The 21,394-nt window shown below is 36.7% G+C and overlaps 3 protein-coding genes across 3 annotated transcripts in view; 1 reads left to right on the forward strand and 2 right to left on the reverse strand.

Moving 5' to 3' along the window:
- Positions 1–258: 258 nt before the first annotated feature.
- C1AH12orf50 (chromosome 1A C12orf50 homolog) lies at positions 259–13,019 on the reverse strand. The gene is made up of 11 exons (XM_050969905.1): positions 13,011–13,019; positions 11,376–11,499; positions 9,084–9,260; positions 7,820–7,897; positions 7,611–7,724; positions 6,197–6,316; positions 3,511–3,618; positions 3,088–3,285; positions 1,553–1,639; positions 904–995; positions 259–318 (listed from the first exon to the last, which is right to left on the reverse strand). The coding sequence occupies exons 1-11, from the start codon at positions 13,017–13,019 to the stop codon at positions 259–261; spliced, it is 1,167 nt and encodes a 388-aa protein (XP_050825862.1).
- Positions 13,020–13,839: 820 nt separating this feature from the next.
- Positions 13,840–20,375, forward strand: C1AH12orf29 (chromosome 1A C12orf29 homolog). Its single transcript, XM_009086687.4, has 7 exons — positions 13,840–13,982; positions 15,703–15,820; positions 16,446–16,541; positions 16,929–17,045; positions 17,412–17,606; positions 18,706–18,875; positions 19,427–20,375. The coding sequence occupies exons 1-7, from the start codon at positions 13,893–13,895 to the stop codon at positions 19,613–19,615; spliced, it is 975 nt and encodes a 324-aa protein (XP_009084935.1). The 5' UTR covers positions 13,840–13,892; the 3' UTR covers positions 19,616–20,375.
- CEP290 (centrosomal protein 290) overlaps positions 20,370–21,394 on the reverse strand; it is a 47,510-nt gene continuing 46,485 nt past the window's right edge. Inside the window, exon 54 of the mRNA XM_030237782.2 lies at positions 20,370–21,157. Coding sequence (XP_030093642.2) covers positions 20,972–21,157 — 186 coding nt within the window. The 3' untranslated portion in view covers positions 20,370–20,971. The remainder of the gene's footprint in view (positions 21,158–21,394) is intronic.

Raw genomic sequence — 21,394 nt, forward strand, 5'->3', positions numbered from 1 at the left:
GGATTTTTTTTTCTCTATGAACTATCAGTCTATGGTGTAGAGCCGTGGTCTGTAAAAATAACTTCAAGTGCCAAAATTTTATAGTAGATTAAACATAGTGGATATAGATCTTTATATGTCACCATGCAGAGCATACTTTTAAGAATTTTTAACCAGTTTTGAAACACTATAGTGTGCTTCCTTCCTGCACCTTCTTTTTGGAATTTGTAGTTTCTTCATCTCTCTTCATCTTCTATCACATCCGAGTTGATAATTTCCTTATTTCCCTTTAGATGTTTCTTTTTCTCCTTTTTTATTCACTTCCATGTCTTCTTTACTCTGCTGTCAAAACAGATATACACAAAATTTTGAGCATAATTTCTTAGAGTAAAACTACATGCTCCTTCAGAAACATTTTAAGAAGTAACATTTCAACGTGAAACACGAGATAGAGGTTCTAATCTCAGCTTTCAAAGCAGCTGTAAGATGCAGGAATAGTCTTTAGGGAATCTTGCAAACATTTAGCAGCCTGAGTCCTTTCATGGCTTCAGACCTCAGCTGGTTATTGTTCAGCCATTGCTGAAGCTTCAAGAACAATCCAGCAGAGAAATAGATCAAACTCATATGGCCTCTACTGTGTTTGTCTGGTGCTACAATCCAAAACTTGCTTTTTGTAGCACTTCACTTTAGAGTACACACTTTGCTTTCATATGAGCATTATTGTTGAAAGAAACAGAAATCAAGGTTAGTTATTCAGGCAAAGGTACATGACTGAAAACAAAACAATTAACTGCTCTTTCAGCTACTCAACATTGATCAGAATCTCACAGATTTTGAATGAGGAAGTTATACAAGCACTTTTACATTTTCTAGGTGGGCCAATTCTCCTAAGAAGGCTGAACTGTAACCATTTCTATCAATTACCTGAGTGGTTATTTTAAATTTAGAGAATGGTTTTGCTTGTGGATTTCTTTTCCTCCAAGCCGGTGAATTAGAAGATCCTGAAGTATATTTGCCTGTAGGAAAAACATACACATTGTTTCCTAAATTCAGCCACAATTTCAGGAAAGAGTCCCTTATTCTGATATGTGAATTAAATATTGCATTGGCTGAAATTTCAATTAATGTACCAGATGAGTCAGACATTGCCTCTGAAACACAAGCTAGTGTTAAAGGCAGACTCTCTCTAGAACTTAATGGACAATTTGCAATATTGTAGCATTTCTATGAGACTCATGTGATCTTCCAAAAGAGGAGATTCTGCTATCAACATCCTTGCTTATAACAAAGGGAATGTTCCTGGGCTAAAGACCTTCCCGAAGACATCAACAGCTTCTGTTTTATAGGGCTTGTGAAAGCCCTGTATATACAAGGCTATATTATGGCTTTTTGATAGACATTTGATTGTGCCTCAGAAAATGCTGCCTAATCACAAGCCATTTTCTAAGAAATTGATTTAAAATGAATATTATTAATATCTTTTTTTTAATTCCTTCTTAATGCAATTAATTAAAATTACTAATTTTTAAATAATCCTACATTTTTCAGTTTATACAGAATGTGTAAATGTTACCATAGTTTTCTGTTTGTGTCCAAAATCTCCTATTGGTGTCAGGCTGATTCTTTTGTTTGGAGCCTTTCTGACCATAGGACTCGGGTACTGCTGAAAAGAAAGGCAGCAAAAATTTGAATGATTGCTCTTACAAGAAAAATGCTGATTTCCATTTTTTCAAAAATGTTTTATCCTTTTTTAACCTGGAAATTTAATAAAATGCATTCTTCACATAAAGAATGTTCTCTCTACATAATCTCTATACCACCTGGTCCACATTTAATGAAAGCAAACATTCAAAGAAAAAAGAAAAAAGACACACCTATTTGTCCTCAACACAAAGCACCAATGCTGCAATTTGTTTCACTTTACTTTATTCACCTTAAAGTAGGCATTACTCTGTCTGAAGGAGGTCCCTGTTATTAGAAATTAAGACAGGGAGGCACCTCAAAATGGAGAATAAGCCCAGCTTAAGAGAGATGACTGAAACTGCCACGATGAAATCACTTTTTTGATTTCTGATTATTTAAATTATTTACCACTAAATCTGTTGACAAAGTGACAAATGAAAAAACAAATAAGCCAGAGAAACCATGAACAGAGAAACTGAAAATTCAAATAAAGCCCAAATGATGTACCAGACTGGGTAAGGCTATATATATATTAGCAAGATAAAAATAAAGTGAGAGGTGTAATAAATCTGAAGCAGATTGCCAGAAAGAAAGATGCAAGACTCAGAATCCCACCTGTAGGCTTCTTGTCAAATTAATGACATAGCATGTACCATCAAGAAGACAGTAGAGTAAGATGAAGGAAAGTACCATCCTTTATGAGCAGCAGAAAGAATAGATTCAGTCCTCTGTCCAACATAATTAATGTGAAAAAAATAATACTAATGTTAAAAAACAAAGATTTACACTGCATTTGAATTGATACAGAATTGTGAATATGACCCAAACCCTTGTTTATTCAAGACAAAAAAATAATCCTAAATAATGAAAATAAATACAAATTCATAATCATGAAATCTCCAGTGAAATCACAGTTATGGAAATATATGCTGCAAAGCAAGCAGCATATTTCCTACTGGGAAAAATAAGGTTGAACAAGAAACATTTCTCGAGACACGACTGAAATTCTACTGCAAAACATACTTCTACTATAAGTAGTTAGAATAAAATAAGAACTTAAAGGTGGAGTTTTTAAGGTTTATTAAATATTTGAAAAGAATAAATCACATAAGACATGCTGTAAAAAGTAGGGATCACTATATTTTTGACCCCCACTGAATTCACTTCATTGCATCCATGAATTCCTACTGTAAAGATGGCTCAATTATTGCTCATGAATATTCTGTCTGACAAACTGTAAAGCTTTATAAATCTTTACATTTCTGCCTATGGATATGGCTGAAATCTACTTGTGAAAATAATGCTTGATCAAATTTACTCATGCCTGTATTTAAGCATAAATAACTAATTCAGCTGCCGGCGCCCAATTGAGAGCAGCACAAGACAGACAGGCATTTTAAGAATTCTGTGTACGAAGGAACCCACCTGTAGGTCCATTGAATTTTGGTTTTTGAGTGACAGTCCGGTAGACTACATAAGCTGATCGTCGAGGTTCTGGAGAATTTAGATGAGTGTATCTTCCAGTGTCTCTCCCATATGGACTGGAAGAAGCAGTTTCATCCTCCTTACTTTGACCCCTTTGTTGATAACCTGGTTTTACTTTGGGGTCCGGAGTATGAATTCCTAAAGGAGAAAATACAACCAAAAAGGTTGTCCTATTATTCAAAATTTCACAGAGTGCATGCAACTGAAGACCAAAAAGATTAAAAAAATGTTCTTTGTAGATAGATCAGTCCAAGTACGGGCTGTCCATATTTGACACTAAGAACAGAAATTTACTAGACAGTGCTAAAACATCTCACAGTTTTGTAAATAGAAATAAATAAGCTGATGATTTTTTCAAAATACCTTTGCCAGTTAGTGCATTAACTGAATTTCTTCGCTCCTCAGAAATCCTTTTATTTTCCTTTACTTCCTTAAAGTGGTGGTTCTTTACCAGTTCAGTGTAGTTCGTTTCTGAGAGATTAAAATAACATGTATTCACTTTTTAGAAAGCACAAAAAATGTTCATAGCCAAAAATACTGTGGTATTTTTATTTTATAATCTCCTAATTCATAATAGGTCCCTTGGGGTGGAACATAGTTTCAGATGTTAATTATTTTAAAAGTGTCATTCCCCAGAAAGAAAGCAAAAGTGTCTATATTTCCTCTAACAGAAGAAATCTTGAAGACCAACTCAAAAATTAACTCTAAATGCAAAAATCAGGTCATCCTTTCTCTATGTGGACCTCTAGAACACCCATGGCTGAACCCATGGAGGCCAATCCATGCATTTCAAAGGATGCCTGGCTGAACCACGAATGACTTCTGCCTGTAGCATCTGGATACACCCTGGACACGTGCAGTGCATGAACATAACAAAATGCTACAAATGATGGAGAGAAATTTAAACAGCATTTGAATTTTGAACCTGGTTGCCTAGGTAAGCCCACTTCAAACTACAAACTGAACTTCACAGGGAAAGTTGCATATTAAAGTAACCACAGTTCTCTTCTCTTGGCCCTGCTACTCTTTGGGAAGATGGGGTTTTGTTCTCCTTTTTTTCCTGCTAATGTAAATAAGCACTTTTGGTTCCTGTCATTTCAGGCCAAAATGAGGCAGAGATGCTCTACTCTGCTTCAGTTTACGGGGTAGTTTAAAGATCAAAATCTGTCCTTTTTTTTCCCTTTTATTCTAAAACTGCAAAGAAATAACTGGATAACAATCTACTCTCAATAATATTTTGTAAATTGACAAATATATTCTGGAACTCTCCTGTGAAAAGGATGAAACTTATCATTAAGGTCTTTAGTGTAGGTATTTTAATTTGCTGTACATGACTAGTTTTTGATAAACATACTCTATCACAACTATTATGCTCTTTCCTTAATTATATTTTTACTGGTTTTATTAAGTCCTGTGTTCTGTGAGATACTACCTACAATCAAATCTGTTTTACTTGTCCTGAGTAGAAAGCACACAGCATTCCCCATGATCTAATGTGAGCATCAAAGACTTTAGTAACTCAGGGACTCATAACTGAATCTATCAGAGAATGCAAACTGGCTGAAAGAAGCAGAATTAAACCATAACATACAACAACTGCTGTCATCTTGCAGTGAAAGAATTCACACTGTTAATGGAAATTTCACTTCAGATTGGTTTTACACAAAATAAATAATGTTCAACACACTTGCAGAGGAACAAAAGTAATCTAATCTAAAAATTTGCAAATATATAATAATGAAGTACCTTTCACATTGGAATACTTTGATGTAATTGGTTCTTTTTCCCGAGGTAGTGCCTCAAATCTGTTTCCATCAACAAATGTGCTCCTCTGCACCACAGAACCACCACCTCCTGTAGGAAAAGTCTCATAGTTATCTCTACTTGAGAGCACCCTGGGAAAGGTGAACAATGCAGAGTCTGCTTTTTAAATGGCATACTTTCAGCTGAAGTGAGTTGAAACCAAATATCTGATTTAATAAGGTCCACAAAAATTAGAGAAAATAGTCTGCTAAGCAAAGCTGTTAAACAGTCTGTTAAAAGCTTTAAATACATATAATTGTGAACAGAGATTCAATTATTGAATTGTGGCTCAGTGGTAACTGTTTATACAGACATAAAGAATATCTAAAAAAGAACAATACTTTTGTACATAAAGATGTCAGGAAAAGATGTAGAATGTAAGATTCATTTCTACTGAGCAATAGTTCTGGAGCTAGAAGACACACACCAGTTTGCTTCAAGATGGAGCAAGCAGCCCTAGCATGGTATTGCACTATTTTGCATTGACAAACTAAGGAGAAAAAAAGACTACAATTATTGCTATTTTCATCATTAATAAATATTTAAGAAAAAAGGATTGAATATCACTAAGTATTAAGCGAATTCAAGGAGAATGGGGCATTCTTCAACTTTAATGACATGATTCAATACTGAACTCAATCGCTCAACCCAGTTTATGCAGAGGGATCGGATCCTGTTACACAAGTTGCAGGACTGCAGCTTTGCTATTTTTTCTGTATGATAACAGAAAAACACAAAGCTTATTCATCTTATCTATGGATAGTGTCACGAAAGTAAGAGTTTTTGGAAGCATTTTGACTTCAGACAGTCACAGAATCACAGGCACAGAATATTCTGAGTGAGAAGGGACTCACAAGTATCATCAAGTCCAACACTTAAATTAATGGCCCATACAGGGATCAAACACACATCTTGGTGTTACTAGCATCAGGCTCTAACCAATTTGTCTGCATCTCTATGCTTGCTTTTTCATAACTCCACAGAACCTTTTCTTCCCCAAAATCAACTGTAATCTGCATAAAGGATTTTTTCCACTGCAATCCTAAAATAACCATAATATATAATCATAAGCAATGTTTGTGGTTTATTGTTATAATTAATGGTTTAGCATGAGAATGAGTGTCTAGAACATAAAGAACATATAATAACTCAAATGCAAAATGGGGAAGTTTAATGCATGCACATTTAGCTATTTTATTTACCACATGATATTCAGCAATAAATAACTGATGCTACAGTACATTACCTCCACTGTCAAAGGATTTATGATCTGTTCTGGGAATACTCTCTATTGACACTCTTCTTTCTGAATTCTCCTTTTCTTTTCTTGTATTATTAAATCTTGTAGGAATTGTGTTACCATCACCTGGAAAGGTAATAGAAAGAATGTTTAGCTGTGTGTAAGCACAGATAATGGCACTGACATTCTCTTCCTCCCACCCCAATGAGCCATTGATTAGTTTAGTGCAATTTCTCTCAACCTCTCATTTCATAACCTTCTTTCTCTTTTATTAATTATTTTAATCCTGTCTAGTGTAACCGATGTCAAACTTTCATGCTCAATAAGAAAATATCATAATTCATAGACTAAAGATGGCTCCAATGTAAAGACCTATCTATAAATCACCTGCTTGTTCATGAGCTTCTCACTTCCCATGAATTATATTTCTTAATCCTATCTAATGGAATTTATGGCATTTTCAGAATGCATGTCATCATAGTACCTGAAGCCTCAGAGAACTCAATTGAAAAACTGTTTTAGAGAAGCATATCAATCTTTTTCTATTAATGCATCTAATGATAGATGACACTAAATAAAGACACTTCTTAAAAGGTATGTTCACACATCTGTCACTGAGCCTCTCATCTAAAGACTAAATATATCTGTGTATTTGTTAGAAAGAATTTATCAAAACTATCTTAATAACAAACATTCCAAATTTAGAAATTAGAAGAGAATAGTAAATGATGAACAATAAGAACTGGGGTAAATGTTTATAAATTTGTATTCCTTTGACCCTAATTATGTCAGAAAGTCCAGAATTCAAAACAAAATGTAACTCTTTCGTTCTTCTCTTTTACAAGATATTTGAAGGAGGCATTTAATCTAAATTTAGTTTGATAGAAAAGTTTGACTTAACACTACATTTTGACATCAAGACACCCAAGATAGCCAGCAGAGGTCATGGAGCGCCTCTGGAAAAGTGGCTCATCTCAGCCTTTGGCACTGCCTAGTGATTCAATAAAAAGGAGATTCAATGGAGTTCCTGTCTCTCGTCATTTTCATGAGAGAGCCTGGATGAGAAATTTAAACTACATTCCTAACCTTAGGATGGTTAAAATTAGACTACATAAATCTTTATCTTGAAATTATATGAAAAATCTATGTTGTTTATGTCAGAAAAGCTTGGGTTAATAGCCCATTTCTACCTTTTCCATCCACAACTGATGCAGGTCATCAGCACAAGTGTGACTACATATATGGCAAAAAAGAGTGAAGTGTTTGTGTAATTTGCTGACAAACAGAAATATGTTTCTGCAATATTTTATTTTCACTAAATTTAAAAAGAGGGAAGGAAGTGCAAACTATGTAATAGTTTCTCCCTGTTACAGCAGTTTTAGAAGTGGTAAATACAATCCAAAGAAATCAAAATACTTGCCTTTCTGCAAGTTTTGTTCAGTAGTTTCCAAGGGTAATAACTCATCTTGCCATGGTGAAGACACAGTTTTTGTTGATTGGTGTTTGTAAGGATTCTGAATCCCATAATACTCTCCTACACACGCCCCAGGAGGGAAAAAACAAAATCACTAAAGTTTACTGTATTGGAAGCATTGCTTTTAAGGAAAAAAAGATTAATTTCATATTTACCAGATTTATAGCATATATCCCTTATTGCTCTTTCCTCTTCAATATCTATAACAGTCTTAGGCATCCAGCTAGAAACATCTGCAGGAAATGTTTGTAAAAGATTACAAGGTAATCATACGAAGACCTTCAACAATTCTTAATAATAAAATAAGATAATTAATTTAATTTTGTCATTGGTTATTTTAGGTTTTGTCTGCAACCTGTGCTTCTAGACTGAAAAATGATTACTTAATATTAGATATTTCCATGTAGAATGGGATTGCAGTTAAAACACATTTTTATAAGCAAACTTTTGTTAATTCAAACATATCTCCAATATTCATTTTCAAAATAATCTTTCATTTATACCCACAAGGAAATCTCATTCAATGTCTCACCAGAGAGTGCTTGTCACAAAACCTCTGCCTAAAGTTACAAAGCCCTGTAATGCCTGCTGGCAGAGCTGGTGAAATGAGTGCTCTGGATCTCTCTCAGGTAAGGCTATGAAGATTAGCAAAGCCCTGCTTTTCTATATTGTTTAAGTGGCATACTCAGGCTGAGACCAAGTTAGGAAACACTAACAGGCTGGTCTGCCAGCCAACCTGATGGGCAGTGGGAAAGTGAAAAGTGGGTTGGGCAGCACAGTAATTTGCTGAATGCATCCCTGAAAGTAGGTCATTCTTTCATTGTTCACTCTCCAGGAATATGACATTTGTTCCATCCCTATGAGTCTCTTATCTCTAAGTGAGATATGGTCAATGGTTTAACTGTATTAACATATATGCACACATAAATGTCAAAACATTCAGTTCAACTGCTGGAGAGTTTGCATCAATTGTCTTTGCTAGATTTAAGAATAACTTTTTCTAAGAAATTACTGCCTATAGAGTTTAGTAAATCAGCTGAAAAAATTACTTAAGTTAAAGTCACACAACTATCTTTTGTAAAAAACTTGTGACTTCACCTTCACTGATGAGTGCATACAGCCCTTGTTCAAAAATTTCTCAGAAACAAAGTACCTTCTAAACTTGTAATTTCATCCCAAAATTTTGAAGAGTTTTTGATGGCCATTTGAATTGGATTGCAGGCTTTAGAAAATACTGCCATGCTCACATCTGGTGACTACCAGTCCCAAAATTTTAAAGACTAGCTGAAAACTATCTCAAAAAACTTTTCAACTATTTTCTAAAAATTTCCTGGTTATTATAATAAGCCAGTTGTGAGGTACATTGCAAGAGCTGACAAAACCCATACAACTTGCTTATAAAAGAAAAAAACTGCTTACAGTTGTCTTCCTCGTCATCATCCTCATCATCATCCTCTTCGTCATCCTCTTCATCACTGAGGTTTATAATCAGTGGAGGATGAATTGGTACTAAAACATTGTCTTGATTTCTGAGTGAGTCCTGACGATGGGCTGGATGCAAAATGCCTCCTTGGACATCCTGTTTCAATGGGACATCTGCAGACAAGAACATTAAACTTCTTTTGTTAAAAGGAAACTAAAGCATCACATCCAGCTTGACAGCAGCAGGCATACTTCTGAAAACATTATCAAGATTAGACATTATTTTGTGCAGAGGCAGGCAAGAGAGCACCTTCCAACTCCAGGAAGTATGAAAAACACAGGTGCCAGCTCCTCTGAATGGACATGGGCACTGCTGTATAGAGACTTTTGAAAAGAGGAACATTTTCATCACTGCACTATTTTAAAAAGTTGTAAACATGCTGTATCAATCCCTACAGCATCCATTTTGAAGAATTTAGCAATGCCAAGCACAGGATTGCTTATTTTAAATTTGAAGACTTTTTTTTTAATAGCAAACTAAATCTCAACTCTCATTACAAGGTACAAAAATGTAGATTTTGTAAAGGAATGTGAAGTACACAAAAATAATTTACACTGAATCAGAAAAAAAAATTAGAAAAATAAATTATTTTCCTAAGGAATTTATATATTCATTTCCTAAGGAATTTATCTCCACACATAATATTTTCATCAAAATGGCTTTAGTACTGGGATTACACATTCCAAGAGCCGAGAAATACAATGGATTAAAAAGAAAAATTATAAAAGATAATTTGACTGATTTTCAAACACAATATTCTGCACATTGTATTAAAAATATTTAAGTTTGATAAATTTTCCAGTCGAAAAGAAAGTGTGGGAATTTTTCTATTATTCCAGTTGTTTTTATTCTTGTGCATCTCTTGCTTGCTTATGAGCAGCATGCATATAATGTCAAACCTATTCTCATAACATGATTGCAAATTAGATTTGTTGTACCTCATGTAAGAGATGTGTAAGATACAACACTAACTTGATGGAGCCTTTCTAAGAGTTCAGAAAAGGCTATTTTTAGCTCCATGTAGAATAAGCCAAAATAAACTTATAGTTTAACAAGATTTTTAAGCATAAGAACAAAAAAAAAAAAAAAAAAGAAAAAATCACAAAACAAAAAAAAAAAAAAAAAGCAGGAGGCTTGGTATCTGCAATGCTATTGTGGCACACACAGGCTTTGAACTGGTACATATTTCAGTAAAAAGTAAAAGGGTTTGGTCTGTTTTCCAGCTGTGATTGTCAGACACTGCTCTTGCACAGGATACCCTTGCCCACAGTATCTTTTGGGTACAGTCTCTGACTTCCACCACAGCCAAAAGTGTGCTTTGTAAGTGGGAGCTGTGCTGAAGGCAGAATGGACACTTGGAAAAACAGCACTCCAGCTCTTGCCTTGATCCTGTGTGCTTAGTTAAGCTCCACATACACAGATATGACAGGTTACACTTTCCTGGGCAATTTCAGGAACATCAGGTTTCATGGTGACTTGCTTTCCTCACTCCTGCTTCTGACAGCTGTCTTTGTTGTTTGCCCTGGACTCTTATCCTGCTCCAGGTTCCAGCTGTCTACCAGGATTTCTGGTATTTAAGAGTTCCTCTTAGAAATGGTTGAGGAAAAAACTCAACTTGTAAAGGTGGTGTTTTCCACAAGTAAGAGTGCTGCTTTACACACTGTAATATTACTGTACTTCAGTAATATTTAACCAATGTTCAAGCCCCAGATTTTTATTCAAAACAACAAACTGGGAATACATCTGCACAAACAGCTCTGTAATCTGATATTATCTCCACAAGGGGTGTCTCATCCACACATGTTGTGCTCTATCACAGATATTGGTGTCCCTACCAACCTCCTCCTCCCCCCACACACTGCTTTTGATTTGTCTTAAATCATTACCTGCATACTAACCATTTCAACTACTAGAGAGGTTTAATCTATCAGGAATTCAAGTTAAGCAACATTTTTATTCCATGGATCTCAGAAACCTAAATGTGACTTCATTTTTTATATCACTAATAGGTATGAAGATTCTTAATATGACAGCTAAAATAATTCACGTGGCAATCTTATTCAAATTTCTTTCTTTCCCTTAAACTTGCTGGGCTAGCAGATCATACTTGATTGATTTGTCATGGTGCATTTCTTGACCTCATTATATATTACATAAGAACAGGAAGGATGTTTTTGTCTATTTCATTACTCTAATGAACAAATTGTTTAGAAAATACTTTTACTCACTGTTACTAGGTGGCAAATAAAGTCCATTTATATTACGGGGTTTTCTGTGAAAGAAGTCACAGCTTATCCTTCTACAGCCTACGGGCTCTGTCTCCCAGAAACAGGAAAACTTGCTGTAGTTTTGCTGCAGGAGAAAACAGTTTTCAAGTGTTGAAAATATAACAATCAAAATGAATAAATGAATTAGCACATGATGTGTGAACACAGGATTGAATAAATGACAGTTCACACTGCTATAAATGTATGACCAAGATTTTGTGGGACCACATTCTTATAGTTTATAACATTTCAAATTATCTTTTATTACTTTTGTCATAAGCTCTAGATAGCTCTAAAGTTACTGAGTTAAGTCAATGGTGTTTGGTGATGTAAAATTGTTTCTAGATTAGAATAGGGGTAAGACAGTCTACTTAGTTTACTGCAGACTTTTCATGAGCTGGTGGGAAGGAAAAATAAATCTCTTGAGTCATTTAAGTGATATGTGGCTGAGTTTATTTTTCTGCACAATGGAAAAATCAGATCAATCTCCAATCAAATGTGATGTACAAGTTAAAATCTTGTGCTTGTACTGCCTTACTACAAAAGGACAGGAATCTATGGGAAAATGTGGTAAGAAACAAAACCCAGAAAGATTCCCAACAAAAACTAAAAAATTTGGGACTTGATGTTGGCACTACTGCCATTACACTGCTCACAACATCTTTCAGCTTCAGCTGTTTTTAAAGATGACAAACAAAAACCTAATGGGACTAACAGACTGTCTACATGGATTTGTTTAATTATAGCTTCTTTACTCATACATATACTGCTGCTGTCCCTCTATTGATCAGTGTGGCACCAGCTAAAAAGTCTACACAATATAACAGAGATAGTACTTTCACAGTACAAGTCACTTCTTGTACTAACTATGGATAATTGATAACTAACTAATTGAATGGATAACTAACTTCACAAGTTAGTTATCCATTCAATTGTTGTTCCACATCTCCATCTTATCAGAGCTCATAGATTTTAGCACCATGTCTGATGAAGCAATTCACTTATCCTTACAACCTGAGGTATCTTTCTCAAACATATGATAAACTTGTAATTCCAAAGAGTAAGGGCTCATGAGATTTACCCTGAATACGAAAACTCAGGCTTATATCCTGGATGTGAATGGCATTCCACCTAAGAACTGTAAATGCCAGGTTGGAGGTTATTTCAAAATGAGTTTCTGAGTAATTTTTTAAATTAAAACAAGGCCAAATACTTGAAAATATTGGAATATTTGGAAGCAGGTTTCTCCCACTTCCAGACATTAACAGCTATGTCTAAGAGCACCATCTCCAAAAACTTTTGGATTGTAGTCAGTACAACTGAGCCACCCCCTGGGACACAAAGCCCATCTCCCAGGCATTAACACCTAACTCCCTGATCCTTAAAAATGGATGGAATAACCAAGGGCCCTAAAACCATCCCTGGATTTTTACCAGGCGGAATGCAAGTACTTCTTTGAATTAAAGTTATCAGCAGCCAGGCTAATCATCTAATCCTGAAAACAGTTTTCTTCCAAATGCCAAACCTTCAGATGACATAAAACTCAGTGGGATAGTGTAGCTAAAACAAAAAATAGTTGAAGGAAGCATGTGGTACCTTCTCCATGTGGCTGAACTGTTGAACTGAACGGAGAGCAGTTGTTAGCCAGGATGGAATGTTACATTTTAACAGTTGCCAACTGCTCTTCCAGCTTGGGACACCAGCATGATGCTGCTACATGACCTGTCCAGGCTGAACACCTTTCTTTCTCTCTACTGCATCCAAGTAAAATACAGAATATCACATCGTTTCAAAGAGTCGCCCATTCTGGTGCTTTTTTAATGTGAAATAGAACAAGCCAATTTAGCGAAGCCAAACTTCTTGCTGAAGCGACTGTGGTCTTAAAAACAAATCTCTGATACCACAAAGATACCACAGCCTGCTGGGCAACAACAGTAAGAGGGAGGAGTGAGAATATGTGTGAGAGAAAGAACCCTCGGCCACCAAGGTCAGGGAAGAAGATGGGGGTGAAGATGCTCCAGACGCCGGGGCAGAGAGTGTCTCCTGCAGCCCGTGGTGAAGGCCATGGTGAGGCAGCTGTGCCCCTGCAGCCCAAGAAGATCCACGGTGCAGCAGAGATGGACCTGCCGCCTGTGCAGGGCCTCACGCCAGTGCAGGTGGGTGCACCCAAAGGAGGCTGTGACACCATGAGAAGCCCGCGCTGAACTAAGCTCCTGGCAGAATCTATAGACCCGGGAGGCCATAGGAGCCTACTCTCGCAGGAGCCGGTGCTGGAGAAAGCGCAGCTGCCCGGGCCGGGCCGGGCGATCGGAGCCATGGCGCCGCCGGGCCTGATGTTAGACGGGAGGCGGCCCCGCCCCGCGCAGCAGCAGCGCCCCGGCGGAGGCCGCGGCGGACTCCATTTCCCGTGGCGCAGCGCGGCGAGGCGGGCACAGACGCAGGCACGGCGGTGGCGGGCGCGGGTGGCCGGCCGGGGCCATGAGGCGGCGGGGCGCGGTGCAGCGCAAGGTGCCGTGTCTGTTCGTCACCGAGGTGAAGGACGAGCCTTCGGCCAAGCGGGAGCGACAGGTGGCTGGGGCAGCACCGGGACGGGAGGACGGGGGGCAGGCAGATGGGGCTGGGCCCATGCCCGAGCCCAGGGGAAACCTCTGGGCCGCGGCTTGGAACAGCACGGACCCCCAGGCACGGCCGAGTGGCGAGAAGGTCGGCTGCAGATTTAAGGGAATCTCATGGGATAGGCTTGTATAGGGGTCTGCAGCTGAAATGCAGAGAAGAAGGCCCGTCTGAGTGCCGTGTGATGTCAGCCCCACGCTTTTCCTGGCAAGTACATACAGGTGTTCACCCTGATGCTGTGTTTGCTTTTACTAAGTGAAGGCCACTCCAGCATGGCCGCACGGGGAGCCTGTGTGAAGCCGTCCTGTCATTGCCGCCTGTGAGCATTCCTCAGGAAGAAAAATGAGGCTGTGAGATGTTGACAGATTGGGGTGGCACACTCACCTGTCTAGCTGCAGACCTCCAGCTTGTGTTCCCTGATTTTAGTAGCAGCTCTGTGGTGAGATTGAATGCAGCTGTGGGTGACCTTCTCCCCTTGGTGATTGGCTTCTGGATGAAAGAGCTGAAATGGTTTTCAAAACAACAGTAGCATAATTGTTCGACTTAGAGTTAAACCATCTCAATAATGGTAATATAAGGGTACCTTCCTACACTGGTGATTGTTTGCACAGAAAAACCTAACAGGGTAATAGATTTGGAACTGGCATGTGCTATTTTTGTTTGGCTGGTTTTGTCTTGGGGATTTTTGTACTTCTTGTTGTTGCTTTGATTTGTTTTGTTTTTTTAAAGTTCAGGCAAGAATAAAACGTGGTTATGACTGGTAGGGAAGAAAGGGGGTGGTACTGGTGGTAAAGCCAATGGGAATGTTTTGTCACTACCCTGAAATTTTTAATGTAATCTTCATATATGCTGTTAGTTATGGTTAAACATCGTATAATATGAAACAATTATGTCATGTAACACAGGTTCTCATTTTATGAATTCCCCATTCTGTTTCAAGACTTTTGCAAGACAAGGACTTGCTTTGTGTTTTGCTAGCAGAGCGAGTTCAGATTAAAAGACAAAGCTGACTGGGGAGAGAAGAGGGGGGTATGATAATTACAGAGAAAAAGATTTGAATCCAGACATCACTGACTGCATGTTTGCAGTGAAACTGTTAGAGAAGCTGTACAGAAGTTCTAGAAATTTGTACTAGTTGGCTGTTTAAGATCCACAGATCCTGTATTTCTTTGCTCTTTTGAAGTGCGAAAATGTTTAACTGGCATTGCTGATACTAAGTGTTTAATACAGGATGCTTTTGCTACCTTGCAAAAGCACACCTGCTCTGTGTATTGCACTAATATGGTGGTTATTGTCTTTCATCTCCAAACTGAAAGCTGGGGAGAGCTAGTCAGGAGGAATTCCTATTGCAACCCTAATGCAGGAAGATGAATCTCAAAATGCTGCTATGCTGGATGGGAACCCTTGTAGTTTATATGCCCTGTTTAAAGTGGACAGCAAAATCATCTCTAAATAATAATCAAGAATGGGAAAGAGGGAGAGACTTTACAAACAGATTGCCCTAGTTCTTCTGTCTTAGAGAACTTTGCAAACTATCAAGTTTTGAAGAAATTATTAGAAATCAGCCCTATAATGTGTAATACTTCAAGAGCTGGATTTATAGAGGCCAGCTGTAAAAGGAGCAAGGATCTGTACGAGAGCAAGGCAGTAACATAGCCACTTGTCTTCTTTTCAGCCATTTAAAGTTTTGGCAACTGACACTATTACTGGAAAGGCATTAGAGGCAGATGTACACAATGCAGTTCCTACTGAAAAGGTGGATGGAACCTGCTGTTATGTAACAACGTATAAAGGTAATAAGGAAGATCCATTTGTAGATTTCTCATGCTGACTAGAACTCGTTTTTCTTAGTTCTCCCTTTTTTTGTATGATTTATTTACAGCTGTTGTGAATTCAAGTGTCATTAAGCATCTTCACCACAAAGTGATGTTACCATAGTTACCATAGACTTAGAAGGTGTTTCTAAAGTTGTTCTATCTAGCATTTGTTCTCTAAAATATCTCAAGTATGATTTAAGTGAATATGAATATCCAGGAACTATTCCAGCTTTTTAACTTCCCATTAGTAAGTCTTCCTTGCAAACTGGGTCATGTATAATAGAGTGCCTACTTTCCTTGGGGAAGATTTATAGAAGTACAGAGGTTGGGAGGAAATGAGAAGACTGTGGTTCATTGACTCACTCAGGGGCTCATGCCTTCACCTTCTGTATTATGCTAGGCAGGACTGTACACAGAATCCAAAATAGATTTGGAAATTCACACAGTGTACTTTGAATTTAAATAGTTCATGGCTTTGCTTATAAAATTTCTCTAGTGGCAAATGGGAATTTCTATCGTGCCTGTTATGTAGTTGATTTCAGTACTCTGCAGGGTATGGTCAGCTCAGTAAAGTGCTGGTTTTGTCTTTGGAATCTCCTAGGACAGCCCTACCTGTGGGCCAGGTTGGATCGAAAACCCTCCAAACAAGGTGAAAAAAGGTTTAAACGATTCTTGTATTCATTGGAAGATTGCAAAGGTTAGTGAAGATTTCTTTCCTTCTTTTGGACAATGTAAGTTATCCAGTTAGAAAAACAACTAGGCTAACAAATAATCAGTTATCCTGCTCCAGTTTTTTTGACATCACCCTTTACATTGAAGAGCTTTAAACTGGAATAGGTAGCTACATTTTTAATCCTAATTTTTGAACTTTTAACTTCTTAAAGACTAAGTGCATCTTTAAACTATCCTAATGGTAAACCACTTGAGTGTGACAGATGTTGGTGTTAGTACAAAGTAACTGGGACTACTGTCTGTAACAAACAAGGTTTAAATAAATTGTATTTTGATAATTGCATTGAATGACTACTAAAGCAAAGTTGGTTAATGGTTTACCAAAAACAGAGTATTGCATTTATATGTCTAGAATTTGTTTGGAATATTGAAGAGGATTTCAAGCCTGTTCCAGATACCTGGATTCCAGCGAAGGACATAGAGTTCTCTAATGGCAATCCTTTGCCTGATGAAAATGGACATATGCCAGGTACCTATGATGCAGCACAGGTAAAACTGGGGAAAGGTGTGTGTGAATGTCTGAAGTAAATTAGAATTAATTCCAAGGTTAAAAATAGTAGTTAACATATTCAGAAAAAATAAAATTGGAACGTCATTCATTCACTATCCAGAAAGGCTTTGTTCTTCTGACACATGGAGATAATTGCAGTTTGCTGTACAAACTTACAGGCCTTCAGCTGAAGGCATAATTGTCACATTTGCATTCTTCTAACATACAGCAGTTTTTACTCTTTCTGTTTGTAGTTAACCGTAGGGTTTTTTTATAATGCCTGTAATGGTTTCTAGTATGCATTTAATAACTTCAGATATTTTGGTAAAATGTGTTTTCTCATAGGTTGGGTGCCTGTAGAGAAGAACAGTAAGCAGTATTGCTGGCACTCATCTGTTGTAAATTATGAGGCTGGAGTAGCACTGGTATTGAAACACCATGCTGACCCAGGGCTTCTGGAAATCAGTCCCGTGCCATTATCAGAAATTCTAGAACAAACATTGGAGCTTATTGGAACTAATATCAATGCAAATCCATATGGTAAGTTTATATGGACTGTTCTTAAATGCTTTTTTCTTAAGTGGTATTTTTGAGTGAAATCAATGCATTTTCTTTGTGTTAGTTTTTTAAAAGAGTTTTCCAATATCAACTTTATTAGAAAAGAGAGAAAGGGCTGGCTGGAGGAACTCTCACCCAAAAATACTCAACCTTAGAAAGCGGAGTTGTCATGGGACTAGTTATATCTATTAACCTCAGTTACTATAAAAATGCATTGCTGTTGTCTTTTAAAAAATACTTTGACTGGAAAAACTGTTGTAAATATTACTGTTAAAATACTAGTAGAATTTTTTAAGTTTGTTTCTTGGAGCCTTCACTTTTTTGCATACTCTTTTGATGAATTGAAGTAGAAAACTTTATTCAGCCATTTTTTGGAGTCCCTAAAGTTGCAACTTTTAAATCAAGAAATAGGATTTTTTTTAAGGAAATGTAATTTAGGCTAAATTTCAGTTGTGGCTTCTTCCTTTAAAGGCCTTATAGTGAGAAACCAATTACATATGAGCACAAGTGAGCTCTAACTTTTGTGCTTTGCTGTTAAGATAACTTGCCAGGATAGAGGGGAAAAATAGTCCTACCTGGTCCTAAGCATTTCCTCAGTACATACAAGAATTGCAACCAAAAGTTCTAACAGCTGTGTTCTTAAGTGAAGAGTTATGTTAACAGGAAAAGGCAATGCAGTTGTTAACAGCCCAGTTTTAGGTGTTCATGAGAAGATATGCCACATTTTCTGGAACTAAGGTGTGTGTGCCATTGATTGTGATCTAAAGTATGAAGGATTTTGCTGGTAGCTGTATGGTGACTGAGGAGGTGACCACAATGGAAAATAGACAACTGTATAAATCTGTGTCATGTTTATTTTATACAAAGGAGGATGAGGTTTTAATAAATATAAATTAAAATGTGAGGAGAGACAGCTGAATTTGGTACTTGAACATTTAATTAACTGTTCTGTTAAAGGCAGGACAATATTGTAGTATCTAATAGAAGTTTACCTTTACGGAGTGCTTTTAAGATGTCCGCAATAAAAAAAGTCAGGAAACACTTTTAACTAGGAGGAAGGTATTTGTTTCTTTAAATGTAGGATTGGGAAGCAAGAAACACCCTGTACATCTTCTGGTCCCGCATGGAGCTTTTGAAATAAAGAATCCACCTGCCTTGAAGCAAAATGACATACTGTCTTGGTTTGAAAGCTGTACAGAGGGTAAAGTTGAAGGAATTGTGTGGCACTGCAATGATGGGTGTTTAATCAAGGTAAGTATGTGGGTGAACATGTGGAAAGCTGTAAGAATTCATAAAATGTGATGTACTGTATTCATTTTTCTTCTTTTTCTCCAAATTCCTTAATAGTAAATGTTCTCCAACAAATGAGATGACAGTACAATTAGTAAAGCCACTGAATCACTACAATGGCAACATAACATATTGAACTTTTTCATTCCCAACTTGAGAACATATTTTCTTGCCTCTTGGTATAGAAATCATTAGTTTTTAAGCTTAATTCCTCTATTTAAAAATTCAATTCTTGTTATGTTGACTAATAGAACAACTATTATTAATAAGAATGTGATTTCTGATTAATTAGCAGGTTTGTATTATTTCTGAAACTGTGGAGGGCACCTTGGTTCTGGTTTGCCTTTTGCACTTTGTTGTTGTTCATGTTATAGAGAGAACTTATTCATGGTTTTAAGTGCCCTGATGCAGAGGATCCTGGAATCCACAGATACCTACACACTTCCCAAGCTGGGAATTTTTGCACTACTCTATCAAAATGGCTAAACTGATCTTCTTTCCTTTTCTTTTAGCTCCATCGCCATCATCTTGGTTTACCTTGGCCACTTGCAGAGACGTACCTGAATTCTCAGCCTGTTGTAATTTCTTTTAATGGAACTAAATGTGACTATGACTTTGAACCAAAGAGTTTGTTTCACCATTTTTCAATGTTGGATGGACAGAAATTTGACAGACTCAAAGATATCAAGTTTGATGCTTGAAATTATTCTTTGCTTTTAAGCTAATTGTTGTATGTTCTGCATTCCTCTTACTTGTGTCTCTCACAGAATTCTTCATGAATACTCTTCTAGCTTTGGCAACAGCCCAGGTACTACTGTATCATTTGAAGTTTATCCTAAATGACTAAATAACAGAGATATGACAGCTAGAGCAGAGATCTAGCTTCCAGCATGTTTGTTTTATAAAAAATCCCTAACTTTTGAACACATTCCTGGAAACTGTTAGCAGTAAGTGTAAGGAAGTATGTTTTCTAACACTGGCTGGTCCTAAAAGCTTTACTAATGAATGCGATCAACTGGAAAAGTTATGTTGGTTGTGCTTCTACAAATGTAATTATTTTGACACTGTTGTATGTAGATTTGAGACTTAGCATAAAGCTTCTTAACAATAAAAAGATATATTTCACTTGGGACCAGAATTAGTCCTAAAATCTGACAATTTTTTTTGAAGCTGTAACTGTTTCTTATGGGGGAAAAATTCCTGGTATCAGTTAACTGTACATCTGCAGCATTATGCTATTATTTAAAAACCCAGTTAACCTGTTTCTTACAGGCACTTGCACTATTTTGGGACAAAAAGAGTCAATAATAGAAAATAGTTTTATTTTGGAGAGTCTAGTAAGTAGAGAGAAACATGACTTGGCTTAGTAGTTGTAAATGGGAATTGTGTTTCAATAAAGAAACTTATCACGGGCATATTAAGATAAGGTATATAAATAATAAAGGTGAGACTGAATGATCATTTGAGTTGGCTTTATTTCATCTCTGCTATAAAAGTATACATCCAGCAATATAAAATAAGCAAAATGAAAAATCAATTATGTACAAAAATACTAGTGGTTTGGCTGAGATACTATAGCTTCATTTTCAGTTCTTTGTTCTTGGATTTTTTAATATTTAGGTAAAAATAACCAGGAATAATAAGAACAGACATCCAGCACATTCACCCTGAGTTCAGAGTTAAACATTATGGTTGCACAAGACAACAAGAGCAAATTACATAATGTTACTGATCTGGGACTTAGTATACTTCCTATGGTGACAGTTTAAATGTTTATTGACTTTTAAGAGAAGCCTAGTTTCAATTTCACCTGACACCTCATTACCCAAATTAACTGTTCTTAATTAAAATATAATATTGCACAAGAGCTGGGAGAGGTAAAACTCGCTTCTATTTTGACTTTTGTATATAAATACTGACAATGAACTGTTGAATAGTCCAATTCTGCCCTCTTGGGTGTGTGCAAACTAACATAACTTTAAGAGACTTGTATAATTCCAAGCTAAACACAGACAATTTTATTTTTTGTACCAATGATGAGGATACTGACCACTACCCTAATCAACAGAAACATTGCCTGGACTATCCTGAATGCCAAACTCTTCACAAAGCTGCTTCAATCTCTCTTCCAAGATAACATTTTTTTTTACTTCTTCTTTGTAGTTATATTTTAGATCCTCAAGTTCTTCAAAAAAGGAAGGATTATAGGTTTCTAGTTCTCTTCTCAGCTCTTTTGTCTCTTCCTATTGAAAAGAATGAAGGAGTATCACCTTTATTCAGAACTTTGTTAATACCACACAACACCCTTTTTTACCTTTGTCTTGGGGGCATAAAATGATATATGATAAGAGAATAACAATCTTGGCTAGAAGCAAAAAACTACCCATAAACACTACCTTCATAAAAACAAAATAGGCTTTGTAAACAATGTTTAAGAATTGACTTTGTCATTAAATATTAATTCAGCTATTAAACAGCTC

This window comes from Serinus canaria, chromosome 1A, assembly GCF_022539315.1.
Source record: "Serinus canaria isolate serCan28SL12 chromosome 1A, serCan2020, whole genome shotgun sequence".
In the NCBI taxonomy this organism is placed as follows: Eukaryota; Metazoa; Chordata; class Aves; order Passeriformes; family Fringillidae; genus Serinus; species Serinus canaria.

What these genes read in the sequence shown, in the direction of transcription:
- C1AH12orf50 (XM_050969905.1), bottom strand. An exon ending in TGATGACGAGGAAGACAACT is followed by an intron (nt 7,898 to 9,083) that starts GTAAGCAGTTTT and finishes CATTTCCTGCAG; the next exon opens with ATGTTTCTAGCTGGATGCCT. An exon ending in TAATGCACTAACTGGCAAAG is followed by an intron (nt 3,286 to 3,510) that starts GTATTTTGAAAA and finishes TTTCTCCTTTAG; the next exon opens with GAATTCATACTCCGGACCCC.
- C1AH12orf29 (XM_009086687.4), top strand. Translation starts at nt 13,893, where the DNA reads ATGAGGCGGCGGGGCGCGGTGCAGCGCAAGGTGCCGTGTCTGTTCGTC. An exon ending in TGAAAATGGACATATGCCAG is followed by an intron (nt 17,046 to 17,411) that starts GTACCTATGATG and finishes GTTTTCTCATAG; the next exon opens with GTTGGGTGCCTGTAGAGAAG. An exon ending in TATCAATGCAAATCCATATG is followed by an intron (nt 17,607 to 18,705) that starts GTAAGTTTATAT and finishes CTTTAAATGTAG; the next exon opens with GATTGGGAAGCAAGAAACAC.